A 17,233-nucleotide genomic window follows, 5' to 3' on the forward strand; every position below is an offset into this window, starting at 1 on the left:
ACCACTAGCTGTGTGACTTCAGGCAAGTCAGTTAACTTCTCTGAGCCTCAGTTTCCTCATGGGAAACACTGGATAATAACAGTGATATTTCATTGGTCAAGGTGATGGTTAAAATGTACGACTCTTTGTGTGGTGCCTGGAACATAGTAAGTGCTCAATAAATATGGCTGTATCCTGAGACCCCCAGGGAGAGTACCATCATAGACACTCAGGGTGCAAGGCTAAGAGGCAGGCTGTTCCTGCAGAAGCCACGTTAGTGAAATGAAATCAAGGTGCCCCTGTACGCCTGACCCTATGGGAGGCTGTGTGGGGTTGAGGGGAAGAGCCCTGGTCTGGATCAGCAGGTCATTTTCCAGCCTTGCTACTTCCTGGCTATGTGACCTTTGATACATAACTGTCTCTGAGCCTTGGCACCCTCTCCTGCAAAATGTACATTAATAATCCCTGCCCACCAGTCAGCAGAACAGCAGTAAAAGCTAACCTGTGTTGAGCTCTTACCATATGCCAGGAGCTGTTCAAATTACTTTAATCCTCACCCCACACCTCAGAGGTGGGTCCTGTTATTATTTCCATACTACTGATGGGAAAATTGAGACACAGAGAGGGAATGTAACTTGTCCTAGGTCCCACAGATGGGAAGTGGTGAGCTGGGATTCAGATGCAGGCAGACCTGCTCCAAGGCCACACTTGAAACTGCTCGGCTCTACCACCATTTCTATATCGGTGTGGGAACTAAATTCAGGACGCAGTGAGCAGGCTGCATTATACACAGTCTAAGTGCCCTGCGACACCAGGTACTGACTGGTACAGCCATGACTTGTCTCTGGAGAGGGCGGGACATCTTTCACATCAGTATTGCCTGCCCACTGAGGTAGGCAACACCCTGCTGATTTCAGAGAAGAGGTGATGGAGTGAGGGAAAGGTCTTGCCCGGAGAGAGATGCAAACTCAAGTTTGTCTGAAGACCCCGAGGTCTCTCCCCTCCCTCCCACCCCTGCCCCAGGGGGCCACAGCCTCACCTGGCCAGCAGGGACACTCCGCGGTGATGGTTCTCCGCCTGCCCCATGAGCTCCCAGCCGCCCTGGTCCTCCAGAAAGGTAGCCTCGTAGGAGCAGCCCATCTTCAGCAGCAGGGTTTTCACCACTTTGACCACCCAGCTGCCAAGACAAAGGTGCTGAGACCTCATGCCACCCTGCCCCCAACAGGCCGGACCTCCCTCCACCCAAGCCTCTCCCACCACAGCTCCATCTGGCCAGACAAGCTTCTCTCCGCCATGTTAATTGTTAGACATTGATGTTCAGTGTATCCACAAAGGGAGACTTTCTAAAAATAAGTATTAGCTTTGAGAACAAAAGAGTAAACAGCAGCAAAATTCCCATTTTTTCAGAGATGGTGCTTTCACCCTCCCCTTTCTCCTGAGCCTCATTTACTGGAGGGAGAGTTTGGAGCCTCCCAGCCTCCAGGGAGCTGCCTGCCGCTAGCCCTCCATTCCCCATCCAGCTCATGGCTGGGTAGGGGCCCTGTGGGACAGAGCTCTCTGCTCACTAGGATGCAGTCTCCTGTTCAGGCCTGAGTCCTTCACCCCCATGGGACACTTAAGGAGTGATTCCCAAGGCTTGATGCACAAAAGACCCCGGGGAGCTTTCACAGCCCATGGAACCACCAGCTGGGACCCAGGCATGTGCACCTTTGAAGACTCAGGTGAGCTTGAGAATCCGTGCTGTGAGGGAGCAGAGAAGAGGGCGAGGCCATGAATTGACATCCTGCTGTGTGCTGGGACAGTATAGGCACTCACAAATGTGAGATACACACCTTTGTTACAATAAAAACTGACAATGTGTGGAATAAAGTTTACATTTAAACAAAGTTTTCCAGAACCCTAAACACTTGCTTAAAGAGTTAACAGGGGGAGGGAGGGAAATAGCTCAGTGGTAGAGCACATGCTTAGCAGGCACAAGGTCCTGGGTTCAATCCTCACTGCCTCTATCAGAAAAAAAAAAAAAGTTAATGACATATTGTATGGACATACTTCAGATAACCCTGAGAGCAAGTGGTTCTCATGACTCAAGACAAAGCATCCAAATAGTTTGGAAATCAGGCAATGTGCAGAAATTTGCTCTTAATTTTCATGTTTCTGATCTTGAGATGAGTGTGGATCCAGTGTGAAAATTCAAGCTTCTCCTGAGGCCAGGGCTTTTGGAATCACTCGACCTTTGTGCCGATTCTCTGAAACACGTGCCATCACTTGTAGTCCCTAACCAGCAACGACTACAGAGTTCAGCATCACGGCCTGGGGCTCGCCCTCCCCAGTTCTCCAAATCCCTCCTCCTTCCCTCCCACTCCTCCCAATTCCCAGCACTGGCTGATTGGCCAGGCTGAGATTTATGCGTTTTATATGGAGATTTATCAAGAGGAGGAAGGTTATTCTCTTCCAAGCATCAGCACCTCTAACTGAGAGAACGAGCTGCCGTATGTGCACTCCCCTCTGACCTGGCCTCCGCCCCTTCCGGGGGGTCCGTCTCCAGAGGAAAGAATTTCTCTCTTACTGGCTTGGGGACAGCACTGTGCTCAGGAGATCCACAGGGAATGACTTGACTTCGAGGTTTCAGACAGTCAGAGCTTTTACCCAGACACCCCCCTCCACCCCGTCCTCATTTGTGCAGCCAACAAGGAATTAGATTTAGGCCAACGTTCCCAGACGCCGAGCTGCTTCATTCGTAGTCTGTCCTCTCCTCTGTTTTGCCATCTCCTCAATCAGGCTCCAAATTTTAACAAAAAGGACCCTACCCATCTCCCTTCCTCCCCATCCCACTCCCAAAGACACGCGTATAAAAGCCCCCAGCGAGGCTCTGCCACTTTGTGAAAGGGCAGAGGTGACACAGTTGGGAGGAAGGCTGCAGGTGTGTCTTGTCCCCTTTGCCTCCCCCAAGCTTCACCTTCCTGGACAGTTCTCAGCTTTTCCCAGCAAAGTGGAGCATGAGTTGCCCTGTATCTGCACTGGACTTGGGTAACCAACGATCCAACACAGGGCTGCTTCAAAGCCTAGACCACCACAGGGCACAGAAGCTGGCTTCGAGGACACTCTGTCAGGCTGTATCTGTGGGGTCTGGCCCAGCAGGACTCCATCCTCCCCCACTTCAAACCCAACCTGTGTGATGGGGCTGGCGTCCATGCTTATCCCCACACCCGCCTCTCCTCATGGGAGAGACAGGCTCTGTGCACTTGCTCTTCAGAGCTTTCCTGTTCCATCACTGGAGTCTGAAGCACCGATGACCCATTCAGGTCCCACACCGCAGTGTCTTAGTTTCCGGTGGCTGCTTAACAAATCACATACCTGAAGGCTGGACCAACAGAAGTTTATTCTCTCATAGTACTGGAAGCCAGCAGTCCAAAATCCAGGTGCCAGCAGCAGAGCCACGATCCCTCTGAAGGCTCCGGGGGAGAAGGCTTTCTTGCCTCTTGCAGCATCTGGTGGCTCCCAGCAGACCTCTGCTTGTGGCCACATCACTCCCATCTCTGCCTCTGTCTTCACATGGCCTTCTCCTCTGTGTGGGTGTATCTCCTCTTCTAAGGACAGTTGTCATTGAATTTAGGGCCCACTTGGTTAATCCAGGATGCTGATATGTGAAGATCCTTAATTATATCTGCAAGGACTCTTTCTAAATAAGGTCTCAGTCATAGGTTCTAGGTGGGCATGTCTTTTGGGGGCCTCCACTCAGCCCACCACACCCAGGTACCTCCTCGTGGCTTTTCTGGTCCCCTTCAGCCTGGCGCTTGCCTGCCTCTGCTTTTTCAGTCTCACAGTTTGCTTCCTGAGATGTGGAGGTGAGGGTGGACATTCAGGCTCTCTCCTGCTCCCCCATGCGGCCTCAGGTGAGTGACACCCTCCACGTCGGGAGGTCACACCTCATCATTCAACAGTCAAAGATTTTCCTGCTACGTACTCCTCCTCCTCCTCCAGCGCCTTCTCCACTTTCCTCCAGTTGTATTTTCTGCAGAGCCCATCAGCTTTCTGAGTTGAGGTGATGCCCTCGGGGAATCAGAATCAGTGCCGCAGCCTCTACATGTGGTGTTGTGCTGTGACGTGATCCTGTTTGGTCCCTACATTTCACAGGTGAGGGAACCAAGCTGCCAAGAGGTTGAACTGGTTTACCAAAAGTACAAAGCACTATTACAGTGCAAATCCAAAGTGCACTGACTTCAAGCCCACCTACCCAACTGCTCCCTCTCTGCCCTTCAAAGTGCACCTTTCAGAGCATAACACACAATAGAAGCCAAAAAAGAAAAGACTGAGAAACTCGACTACATAAAAATTTTAAATTTCTGAACAGCAAAAGACCATAAAATAGTTGCAGGTTAAGTGACAAACTGGAATACAAATGACAAAGGGCTAATGTCCTTAATAAATAAAGAGCTCTTAGAAATTAATAAGAAAAAATCCCAATAATCCTATATAAAATTAGGCAAAGAGCAAGAACAGGTTGCTCACAGAAAAGGAAACACAAATGGCATTTAAACTCCAACCTCACTCATAATAGAGAAATGCAAGCTAAAATTACAGCGAAATACCACTTTTTTCAACTTTCAGATTGGCAAAGATGAGACTATTTTATACCACATTGTGCTGGTGAAGTTGCAGGGGTAAAAACAGCATCATATACTACTGGCAGCTGTGCCCCTCTGTGGGAAGCAATTTGGCAAACTGGGTACTTTAGAAGGTACTTCATTTTCCTTTTCGTCATTCACTGGTCCAGAACTTTTTCCACCACATAGTCCTCTTCCACTATAATATTTAAATGCAGAAACCCTTTGATGCACCCATTCTACTTTCTACTACGTATACAGTCACACATCTGCATAGAGACATACAAACAAACTCACTACAGCATTGTTTGTAATTGTAAAAGGCTGTGAAATACCTAAACCAATAGGATCCTGGCTAAATAAATGACAGTATGTTGGAATACACAGAGGGATACTATGCAGCTGTTTAAAATAACGAGGTAGCTCTGTATGTAATGATCTCAGAGAGATGGTATAGGACAAAAGCAAAAATGTTTAACTGTGTAAAATCCACTACTGTTGGTGTAAAAATAGAGATTGTGAACATGTGTGCTTATCCTTGCATCAAACACTTGGAAGAGCAAGAAAGAGTGGGTTGTTAGGGCAGATAACTGGGGCAAAGAAAGGAACAGAGACTCCCTTTTAATGTCTTTTGAGATTTTTTACCCATGTGTCCTTAGTTTTTATTCCAATTAATAAATCAAAATAAAATGGTTGGGCCTTGGATACAAATCTAACACAAATAACACCTCTAGGGAAGGAAGAGGAAAACTGAATCAGTGAGCTCCTTGAGGGAGGCTGATTCTTCCTAGCGGTCCAGCACTGAGCAGCAGACACACACAGCAGGTGCTCACAAACAGTGCTTGAACAAACGATTGGCTCTCGCTCATAAAAGCGGGCTTCTGTTTTCCCTTCTAGTCCCAAAGCTAATTTCTGCTGATCGATTGCCCTAAAGGCTTTTGGAAGGGCCCTTGCTGGTGGCTCTCCCTGACGCCCAGGGGGACAGCTGGTGCATACCGTACAGGTACAAAGCTGGAGTGCTGCGCGTCCTTCCTGGCTTCGTTGCAGGAGGCCACGTGGGCAGGCAGGTTGAGGCCAATGTGGTAATGGACCTGAATGAGCAGCGCCAGCAGCAGCTGGGGGTAGATGCGCCTCACGCGACCCATGCATCTATTGATGGACAGGAGCTCACACAGGCCGCTGGCTGCCTGGGGATGGAAGGGAGGCTGGTGGGAGGTCCTGGCACTCATCCCAGCACTCCTGGTGGGCCTGGACTGCTTCTCTAGGAGGTTGGCACTGGATCGTTGCTCTCCTTTAGCCCCTTTTGGGCCAGCCGAGATCCCCACCACCACTGTTCCCCAGCTCCCAGCTCTCTGGGTGAGCCCTGCCCTAGAACAATCAGAACGACCTGTTGATGTTGACACACCAGTGGGAGAATCATGGTAGAAGGATTCCTTCCCACACTGGGTGGGGAGGAGACACGCTCAGAGGAGTGGAGAGACTTGCCCAAGGTCATCCTGTCCCTCAGGGCAGAACTGGAACTTGAACCCAGGTCTTCAGAGACGGGCTGTAGTGAGCCCCGCATCTTCCTGATTCATAACACAGGCACACAGATGGTGAGGGGGGCACCAGTGCCTCTTTATTTGGGGCTATTAAAATAGGCTGCCCTCACTGCCTCCCTCAGTGGCCAGCAGCCAAGAGAAACAAACCCCAGCCTGAGGCGGGCGCCAGGCAGGACCAGTCCTGGACTTTGCTGCTCCATGCCCACCTGCCTCACATCCTACCCCTTCCAGACCATGTCCCCACACCAGCCCTCCTAAGTCCAGGGGAGTTGAAGACAGACTTTGGCTTTGTTGGCATTTGGCCCATGGGATTCCCTGGGGCCCAATTTGCACTCATCCTGCAACTTCTCCACCTGCCAGTCCTGCTCTGGTCCTGACCTGGGCCCACCCCTCACACTCAGCCGCCCAAGTCCTCTAACTAGCAGGAGGACAATGCAGGGGTAGGGGAGGTGATGGGCTGGGATCACAAGACCTGTTGACTCATTCTGGCTCCACCACTCCCTGCCCCTCTCTGGCCTCAGACTCATCCTCCATAAAGTAGTGTTATGGTCCTAGTCCCACCAGCCCCACAGGTGTAGTAGAGGTTGAATGAGAGGAGAGGTGAGAATTCTTTACAAACAAATGGTCAAGATCTGCCACCAAGACCCCGTGCAGCTGGCCGAGGGAAAAGCTTCTAATTGTGAAGTGAAAGAACTCATAGCATGTTCCCATGGAAACATGTGACTTCATGTGGGTGGGTGAGAACAAAAAATGGCAGTGGTTTGTACTTTAGGAAGCCCTTTCCCATACTCTGTCTCACTCATCTCAACAGGTAGGATAGATAAGGCAGGAGTTATTACTGCCCATTTTACAGATCTAAATACCAAGGCTGGGGAGGGGGAAGGTCCCGACCAAGGTTACATAATGAAGCAGTGGCAGAGCCAAGACAAGCCTCTTGGACTCAAAGCCTTTACATTTTTCAGTAACCCAAAGCTAATGGCTGCATCCAAAGAACACAGTCTGTGTGCAGAGAAAGTCTGCAGTGGTGTGCCACAGGGCTCTGCTCTTGACTTACTCTTGCTCAGATGGCCTCTCAACACCATCAGATAAAAATCAGTCCAGGCTGTACTTATGCTTAAACTAGGCTTGTTGAACAAGAAGCATGGATGAGTGCCTCAAGAATACACCAACACATAATGACTGGAGGAGTGTGTAAATGCCTGAACCAGGGAAGGAATGGGTGCTGGTGCTTATTCATAGAACTCAGTGCTGGGGGAGAGAAGCAGAGGCAATGGTGGTAAGGCATGGGATTTGGGGGAGGAGATCTGAGTTTGAGTCCTGGCACCACCGCTAGCTGTGTGACCTTGGATAAAACATAGAATATCTCTGAGCATCAATATCTTCCTCTGTAAAGGGATCATCCCATCCACTCCTCCATCACCACGTCTTTGATATTTTCTTCTCTTCCCTTCTTGCTCTCTGCTGAAGCCCCAGAACTTATGAGTGTGCCTGGCACATAGTAGGTGTTCAATATCTACTGAATAAAGAAATCAATTCAACAAAAAAATTTGAGTGTCTACTCTGTGCCAGGTATACGTTAGACTTTGGGGATATCAGGCTCAGGCACTGAATTCATACATCTCACAGATTAATCAAATGACTCCCCACCCCCCCTACACACACACTATTGTCAAGTCACAAGTAGAGTAAATTCTCTCAAGATAAAGTATGTGAAGCAAAGTATAATATGCACAGATTTGATCTGGTCAGGGAAATCAAGAGGGCTTCCCTGAGGAGGTGATGACTTGAGTTGAGAGCTAAGGGATGAGTGAAGATTAACTTGGTGGAGAGTAGGCTAGGCAATTGAAACAGCACGTGCAAAGGCCCTGTGACAGAAGATAGCACAGTGTGTAAGAAGATCTGACGAAGAACAATGAGGCTGGAGCCATGCAAGCAAGAGGAGTATGGAGTGTAGTGAGGCCAGCAAGGGGCGCAGGGCTTTGCAGCATAGGTAGGGGCACTGTGTTACTCTCAAGGGCAATGGGAAGCCATTGACGGGGTTGAGGAGACCAGATGTGCATTTCTCAGCAGGTTTTTTTTTTTAATCTGTGGTACAGATTGGAGGGGCTCAAGTGGAAGCAGGGAGACAAGTGAGGGTATTACCCAGCTGGCTAGGACCAGGGTACTGGTGACAGAGGCAGAGAGACACCTGTCTGTCCACCTAGCCTTGTTCCTGCAGTCAGAGCCCTTTCCCTCTGTGTTCCCAGGACCGACCTCTGAGACTGACAGCAGAAGCGATTAAACATTTTATGTCACTAAATAGATGAATGCGTTACCACGTTTCATTTTCACAACTGCCACAGGAGGCGGGTATCGTTATTCCCATTTACACATGCAGAGATTGAGCCTCAGAGATGTGAAGTGACTTGCTCAGGTTACAAAATAGTAATGGAACAAAGCCAGTTCTCAGACTAAGGTCTGCGAGTCCCAGGTCATTCTGTGCCCACTCTTCCAGGCTGCTGCTGTCACCGTAAGTAGCAGTACTGTTGTCATCCAGTGGATCACAAACAAGAGCCCAGAGACAGAGACTTGCTCAAGGCCACACAGCTAGTTCTTGGTGGAGCAGGGACTAGAAGACGGGTGTGTGGAGCTCAGCGGGAGGGGAGGCAGGAGGAGGGCAGGATGGGGCAGTGGTGGGGCAGGCGGGCAGGTCCTCACCGCCAGGGGCACAATGGAGGCCCGGCCCTTCTTGGTGACAGGCTTCTCCTTCAGGCTGGTCAGGAGCAGATCCAGGAGGTCTCGGATGTCACAGCTGGGCTTGCATAATATCAGCTGCCTCCACATCTCTGCTCCATTGCTGGGGAAGCAAGGGTGGCAATTGTTAGTGGGGACCAGGACAGTGGGACCCACCCTGCCTCCTAACTGTTTGAGGAGGGAGGAGGGAGGAGGGAAGGTGCCTTTGAAATGACGTCCATGGGTGCACCAGCAAACTTCTGGAATGGTCCAAAAAACACTCCGTAAGAGGCAGGGGGCTAACAATTACTGAAAACCCATTTCTAAGGTAGCATGCCAGGTGCTTTGCATACAATTTATTACTTCAGCAAAGATTGAGCATCTGCCGTTTGCCAGTAGACATGAGCAAGATATTCAAGACACTCAAGGTCACTGAATTCATACAATGACCCTCACAATGAGTTGTCATTCTCATTTTACAGATGTGGAGTTAAGGCTCAGAGAGGTCAAATCACCAGTCCAAGACCACATAGCTAATAAGCAGCAGAGTTCAGCAGTGACCAGGTCTGAAGACTCCAAAGCCTGTGCCCATTCCTCTATGCCAAGGCGTCCTTTGGGGCCTGGATCTTGCATTTGTCACATAATGTCAAGGAGCTCCCACTCCTGTCCCTTAGAAGGCAGTGCAGCAAGCAGGGGAAAACGTCCATCTGGGACGGCGGGCACCAGACTGCAGGCACTCTTATCGTGGGGAGGAGACAGCACAGACAGACCAGTGCACTAAAGGGTTAACAAAACCTTTTCCCCCTTCTGCTGGAGATTTGAACCTTCCATTAACTTTCTAGCTCTGTTTCCCTGGAAACCTGATAAAGATAGTATGTCAACTATGTTGCTAGGCAACATTGCTTATGGTAAAAATGACCCAATTGGTAAATTGGGCCTGGGCTGGGAGAAACTATAAATTAATTCTAAGAACCACTGGGGACGCTGTAGCGTTGAGCTTCCCAGGGTGCAGTGACCCTTGTGACTGGGTTTGTCCCCGTGGGGATCCTGGACACAAAGTCTCTAGAGTTACTGTAAGAGATAACCAGTTCCTTCGAAGCCCCAGCCACACAAGCCAGAGCAGCTCCTACACCAGCAGCTCCTACATCGTCCCCCTGGGAGGCCGAGTGCCCAGCCTAGGGTGAGGGAAGTGAGGCATCCAGGGTACAGTGTTTAAGGAGGCCCTGACTCTCAGGCTCATGCTAGGACAGGTGTGGCACCTGAGAGCGAGGCCTCCCTAAATGCTGTCCCAGCTCTTGTCTGGCCTGCTGCGTGGGCTGCTGCAAGGACACTGCCCTGTCTTATATCCTGAGTAACTGATGTCAGGCGTGGCCCTGGCAGTCTTATGAGTCTGAGTGTTTAGTGACTCCAAGAAAAAAACCTCTTGGTAGGCAGTGAAGCCAGAAAGGGTTAAATTCTTCCAGGTGGGAGGTGAAGGTGTCACCCCAGCCCTCATCATCCCAGCTGATTTCCTTGGCTTCTGTGACTGATGCCAACTCTCCTGGTTTCTTAGAAGCACACCCCACTTGCACAGCTCTTCATAATTTTTTCCATTTACTCTCAACCAACTACCTTAAGATATGAGTTCCACACTTCTGCCTTGGTTTTGTTTTTTTTTTTTTTACTTTTTATTTATTTACTTTTTTAATTTTTGGAAGAAGGTTTATTTTTATTAGGCTTATTTATTTTTATTTATTTATTCATTCACTGGAGGTACCGGGGATTGAACTCAGGACCTCGTGCATGCTAAGCGTGCACTCTACCCCTGAGGTATACTCTCCACCCCCTCTGCCTTGTTTCATTCATTCAAAGCTGTAGGAACAGTTTCCTGGGCTGGGAGGCTGGAGCAGTCAGACTGGTGTCTCCTGCCCATGAGCTCATCACTGTCTGGCCACAGTCCCTCGGCCCATCAGACCAGAGCTCCCTGCAGGCTGACAGGATGGGGCATCCTCCCACACAGGCCCAGTCCCCGATAGGCACTCAGCATGGCTGGCTGCGTTAATTGTCATGACCACTCATCTGGGTGAGAATGCAGGGATTAATTCCTCCTTTTGCCTATGGGGGAGAACTGAAGCCTAGAGAGGGCAAACAGGCTACCCAAGACCACACAGCAGCTGGAGGTAGAATCAAGACCAATGCTGTTCTCCTTTCTGCAGCAACACTGTCGAGCTCTGGGCTTAGACTTGGTCATATTTGAGTTTAGGTCCTCATCCTGTTGCTTGCTCGGTAGGGGCCTAGAGCTGAAAACTTCCCCTGAGCCTCAGTTTCCTCATCTGTAGAACGGGGTGGTTTACTAGCGAGAATATGTAAATGTGCACACCTGGAAATGCACAGGAAGGACTTAGTAGTTGTCATAAGCACCACAGATCATTGAAGAGGGACCACCTGGGAGGGCGAGGGGCTCCTCTGGGTAGGAGGGATTCCTAGCCCAGGAGATAGGAATGTAGTGGCTGGAAGACCCCCTCACTTGGTACCTGTCCAGCGGGAGGGGGCACATGAGCAGGGCCACAACAACTTCGGTCATGAAGGAGCTGGCCAGGAGGGAGACGGGCAGCAGGGCCACCTCGCGGGCCCGGGGCTCCTGGATGTGGCTCAGATGCACATAGATGCCCTGCATGATCTCTGGGATCTGGGTGCAGCCGGGGCAGCCGGGAGCAGGCAGAGGGCCAATTGGAGAAGCCAAGGGAGGGAGGTGTTGGGGAGCAGGGACATGGGAGGAGGAAGGAAGGAGGTGACAGGGGACGGGGAGAGAGAGGGAGAGGAGGGTGCACAGGAGAGAAATCAGGAGACAGGTGAGCAGAGTGCCTGCCCCTTCCCTGGGGATGAAATAGTTTGTCTCTGTTGCCCTCCCCAACCCCACACCAGATAGTTGAGTTGTCTTGGGGGCTGGTAAGTGAGTTCTTTCTCAACCTGCAAGTTGGGAGCCCCTAGAACTCAGCCACCACCAGCCCTGCCCTGTCTGAGGAATGAGCAGGCCCTGGGGGGGGGTCTCCCAGCCCAGCCCCTACCCCCAGGGGGTCTTACCACCTCTAGCGCCCTGTGGCAGTACCACTCCAACACCGAGCTGAGCATGACCTCCGAGGCTAGCTGCATCATCTCCCCTGACTCCTTCCTCAGAGCCTCTGAGCCACCTTTCAGCCCTTCTAGGGCTGCTAGCAACAGGTCTTTTACCTGCTGGGGCCCCAGGAAGTCTCCAAATTCCTGAAACAAAGGTGCAGAGATGCTGACACACAGGGACAGACCCAGAGCAGATGTACAAACACTGCCAGACTCGCGGATGTCAGCAGGGAGGGCTGTCTGCTCTGTTAGTGAGTATTGAACCATTTGGGGAAGAGGTACAAAAGAGGAGGTGACGTGGCCCCTGCCCCAAGAGCTGGGTGACACAGCCCACACGCTGGGGCACAGACCAGAGGGGCTGGGGCACTCAGGATGGGCCTCTGTGGCTGGGAAAGGCTTTGTAAAGGGGACTTGAGCCTGGAGGGATGGAAGGGCTGGAGGAGGCTTGGGGTGGGCTGACGCCGCCCCTCCTCCCTCTTCCTGTCCCAGGAGCGTTCCGGGCTGGTGGATAGCAGGCAGTCACCGCAATCACACGCAGAATGTTCTGGCATGGGCTGACAGGGTTGTAGGGCCCCAGGAAACGCTTGTTGCTCTCATACAGCTCCTTCTTATTGGTCTCTTCCTTATCTCTGGCTCCTGCAAGAAAAGAACTTTTCAATGAGACCTGACCACCTATTTTTTTTTAACTTTTTGTTCAACATAAATGTAGGATGTGCATACATCACAGGTAACCAGCCTGATAAATTTTCAGTGTACATATCCATGTAGGTGGCACCCAGGTTAAGAAACAGAACACGGTCAGCACCCCAGAAGGCTCTCCTGTGCCCTCACTTCAGTTCTCTATCCCCCTCTGCCACCCATAGTAACCACTGTTCTGACTTCAAAATCTGTAAGTTAGAGCTCCTTGCTGGACTTTATATAAATAGACTCCTACAGTATGTTATCCTTTGCGTCTGGCTTTCACTCAACATTATATGGGTGAGATTCATCCCCACTGTGAGGTGGGAAGCCCCATAAAAAGACCGGCAGGGCCCCCAGGCAGGGCCACTACTTTCCTGCCAGCACCATCCGGTTCCCTGGCCCAGTGGCTCTATCTCACTTTTTGCCTCTGAAAGGGCTTACTTCTAGGAAAGTAGAACTTACCCCTAAAATTCTATTGGTTCCTGAGCTCACTTCTGATTGGTTATTTCCTTCCTCCTGATTGGTCCATTTCCTTCACTTCTGCTTGGTTATTTCTCTCGCTCCTGACTGGTCCATTTCTATAAAGCTTGTTCCTAATTAGTCAACTTTTGTTATACCTTATTTGCATATGATGTTGCAAAGTGTAAACTGGCAGCCTATAAAAGCCTGTGTAAACGTTCAGATGGGGTCCACAGCTTGGAGTGTTAACTTCTCTGGGCCCACTGCTGTGATAAACCTGAGTTCTCCAACTCTCCGAGTGCCGGATCCAGGTTGCTGTCACAACTGAGCTGTAACACTGAGCTGTAACACATTTTTCTGCAACAATTGTTGCAAATTGCAGTGGTTCATTGATTCTCAGTGCTATATAATTTTCCATGGTATGAATATACTACAATTTGTTTATCTGTTCTCCTTCTAATGGACTTTTGGCTATTTTGCATAGTGCTGATGTGAACATTCTAGTATATCTAGCCCTGACTTTTGGTGAATGTGGGTACCCATTTATAGGCATGTAGCTAGGAGTGGAACTGTTGTGTCCTAAGGTAGGTATGGGTTCAGCTTCAGGGGATACTGCCAAGCGGTTTTCCACAGCGGGGACCAATGATGCTCCCACCAGCAACGTATGAGAGTTGCAGTGACTTCATGTCTCACGAGTGAATGGTCTGTTCCATTTTTGTGATTCTGGTATGTGTGTGGCAATACCTCTTTTAAACTGCATTTCCCTTAACCCTGGCATTCCCAATCCCCTTTTACTGTTTTTTTCTTTTTTCCTTAATCCTCATCATCATCGAGCTTATTCTATGTATTATTTGTTTATTTTGTTCACTGTCTCCCGACCACAAGCAGGTAAGCTCAACAAAAGGATTATTTAATCTTTTTTATTCTGTGTCCCCAGTGCCTAGAATAGTACCTGGCACGTGGGGGCTCCTTATTTTCTGTTGAAGCAAACACATTTCAGGCACATTTCCTGAGCCTCACTGTGGCCTGGTTTGGGTCCTACCTGGATCCCCCAGAATATGCAAGACACAGTCATAAGAAAGGGCCACTGAGGCAGAATGACCATCTGGACCAAGTGTATGGGTTGTTTGTAAAGGGAAGGAGCTTGAGACCTGGAATCAGGCAGACCTGGGTTCAAATCCTAGCTTTGCTGCTTCCTATAGTCAGGGGGCCTGGACACACCACTACACTCCTTGAAACTCTAACAGTGTGGCTTTGTCCTAGATAAATTACAAGCTATCCAGTTAAGTTTGAATTTCAGATAAATAAATAATTTTTAGTGAAAGTATGCCTCAAATATACCAAAAAGCACTTATTGTTTATCTGAAATTGGGATGTAACTGGGTATCCTGTATTTTTTTCATTTCAATCTGAATTTTATTTTATTACATAAGCATTGTATTTTTTAAATATATTTTTATTGAAGTATAGTCAGTTTGCAATGTGTCAATTTCTGGTGTATAGCACAATACTTCAGTCATATAGGAACATACATATATTCGTTTTCATATTCTTTTTAACTGTAAGTTGCTACAAGATACTGAATATAGTTCCCTGCACTATACAGTATATACTTGTTGTTGGTATCCTGTATTTTCATTTGCTAGATCTGGCAATTCTAATTTGATGTATCAGTATACTAAGACTGATCATTAACATGGCTCATACCACCTTCACCCAACACCCAGGGGTTCTGAGTGGTTCCTGAGCAGCAGTGGAAATCTCCAAGGGGCTAAATCTTTGCCCCAAACACTGGAAAACAAGAGAAGCAGGGACACCAGACAGACCCCAAAGGCTGAATCTCATAAGATGATCCTTGTAGGGATGGAGAAATGGGAACTCAACTGTACAAGTGCCTGTAACTTGTGGAACGAGCTGGTCTTTTATACATACGTGATCTCATTTAATCTTCCAAAAACCTTGTGAGTTACATCCTACTATATTCTTTTTACAGATGAGGAGATCTAGGCCTGGACAAGAAAAGTACTCACCTGAGTTCATACAGCTAGGAAGGGCCAGAGCAAGGTCTTGTACCCAGGGCACTCTGACTCTAGAGCCAGGGATGTTTGAACAATATGCCAAGGTCCCTTGATTTGGAGCAGAGTTGGGACTATGGAGAAAGGAAAGAGGCAAGTAACAGTTGGTACTGTACACCCCTCGGTGCGGTGCCAGCTGGGTATCTGTGTCAGCCTATACCATATCGCTAGCACCCTGCAGCTGAATCCAGAAATATTCTCCCACCTACAGGTTTTAGCCTCTCCAGATTCTAAGATAGGACCTCTTCTTTGTTTATTCATCCAATAAACATTCACAGAGCACCCACCATGTGCCAGGCCCTGGGCTAGATCTTGGGAATGCAGTGGTGAGCAAGACATAGCTTCAAATGGAGCTTTAGTCTAGTGGGGAAAATAGACCAAAAAACAGGACATTGGGGCTATCTTGTCTGGGTGTACACGGTGGCGTGGGAACGTGAAAGTGAGAGTCACAAATTAAACTTGGTAGGATGAGGAGAGGCTTAAAGAGAAGCATTGCTTAAATCAAAACAGGTGTTTTCAGTGGGGAGGGGATAGATTGGGAGTTAGAGATTTGCAGATACTAACTGATACATATAGAAGAGATAAACAACAAGTTCATGCTGTATAGCACAGGGAACTATATGTGATACCTTCAGTAACTTATGGTGAAAAAGAATATGAAAATGAATATATGTGTGTTCACATATGACTAAAGCATTGTGCTGTACACCAGAAATTGACACAGCATGGTAAACTGACTATACTTCAATAAAAGTATATAGATACAAAAAAAAAAAAAACAGGTGTGTTGTAGTCTCTGTCTCCTGATTCTATGGGGACTAAGGCTACACGTGGGCTTCCACCTGTGATGGGTTCCTCCATCTCCCATCAGTGTCTTGTTGCCAAGGCTCCAGTCAGTCCCCAGGCTGAGCGCCTGCTTAGAAGCCTGGTTTCAGAGGCACTTGAAAGGGCTTACGTTTTTGAAGCTCCAAGGTGGTGTAGAGGATGGTGATGCCGTCTAGAGCCTCGCGGCCAATCTCCTCATCAGGATCCCCGATGCGAAGGATGAGCCTCCCCAGCAGAAGCCCCAGTGCCAGGAACCCCGAGGACATCTGTTTGTGTCATAATCTTAGGAACTGAGACCTATAGGCTCAGTAATGCTGTTCAGTAAATGGGGACAGAGCTGGATGGCTTGGCCCTGGTAGCAGAGCCCTCTGAGGGTAGTGAGCCCCCCCCCCCGGGAATCTCTGGACAGAGGCCCAGGCTCTGTCAGATCTGGGAAGATTCTCCCTAGGAGTGTCCCCCCACTCTCCCAGGGCCACTCACAAAGAAAGGCAGGGTCAGAAGCGCGTGGTTCAACACAGAGACGCAGCTTTTCACAGCCCGTGCTCTCTCGTGGGCCTTCCCAGAGTTCATCCAGGGCCCCAGTGGCTGTGGGGAGAAGGGCAAGGCTCAGAGAAGGGCAAGGCTACAAGCTGGATGCCAGTCTCTGCTGCCTGGGTGGGCAGGCCAGCCTTCACCAATCATCAGGAAGCTTCTGGGGAACAAAGGCACCCGCCACAGCCCTCCTCCTCTTCTTGGAGCAGAGGGAGACGTGGGGTTCAGAAGCTGAGAACAGGACTGGAAGACCAGGGAGGGCAAAGGGCGATGAGGAGAGAGATGAAAGGTGAGAGTCTTCAGAATAAGAGACAGACAGGGACAAGAGCTTAGAGAGCAAGGATTTGGGGGCAGTTACAGTAGGAGGAGAGGGGATAGGGAGGGAGTGAAGGGACAGGAGTTTGGAACAGGTCCTGTGAGAGGGACAAGGAAGCAAAAACCTAGCATGAGGTGACATCCTGAAGTCAAATTTTCTGGGTCCAGCCTACCACCCCCTACCCCAGTCCACTTCTCCTGAGTCAATTCTCCATTCTCCTCCACCCATCCTCTCCTCCGTGCCTCATACCTCCAAGATGCTCTTCAGCCCAGCAGGAGTGGGGTCCTCAACAAAGAGGGCGTTGAGCAGTGTCTGCAGGGCATCCAAGGTCTGATGGTAAAGTATCTGTGGACAGGAAGAGGACCAAGCCACTAGGGGACCTCTGGAGCAGACCCAGCCCCAGGCAACTCCTGG

General features: G+C 49.6%; 1 protein-coding gene across 10 annotated transcripts in view; it reads right to left on the bottom strand.

Annotated features, from left to right (window-relative positions):
- The window catches only part of MROH7 (maestro heat like repeat family member 7), a 50,999-nt gene that overhangs the window by 11,844 nt on the left and 21,922 nt on the right, over nt 1-17,233 (bottom strand). For all 10 annotated transcript variants that reach the window (XM_072974377.1, XM_072974383.1, XM_072974381.1 and 7 more), the window contains 9 exons: nt 17,069-17,164; nt 16,453-16,557; nt 16,103-16,238; nt 12,456-12,568; nt 11,900-12,076; nt 11,350-11,504; nt 8,822-8,960; nt 5,580-5,770; nt 1,019-1,156 (listed from right to left, as the gene is read on the bottom strand). In XM_072974377.1, coding sequence (XP_072830478.1) covers nt 1,019-1,156; nt 5,580-5,770; nt 8,822-8,960; nt 11,350-11,504; nt 11,900-12,076; nt 12,456-12,568; nt 16,103-16,238; nt 16,453-16,557; nt 17,069-17,164 — 1,250 coding nt within the window. The remainder of the gene's footprint in view (nt 1-1,018; nt 1,157-5,579; nt 5,771-8,821; nt 8,961-11,349; nt 11,505-11,899; nt 12,077-12,455; nt 12,569-16,102; nt 16,239-16,452; nt 16,558-17,068; nt 17,165-17,233) is intronic.

The sequence above is a fragment of the Vicugna pacos genome, chromosome 13 (assembly GCF_048564905.1).
Source record: "Vicugna pacos chromosome 13, VicPac4, whole genome shotgun sequence".
NCBI lineage: Eukaryota > Metazoa > Chordata > Mammalia > Artiodactyla > Camelidae > Vicugna > Vicugna pacos.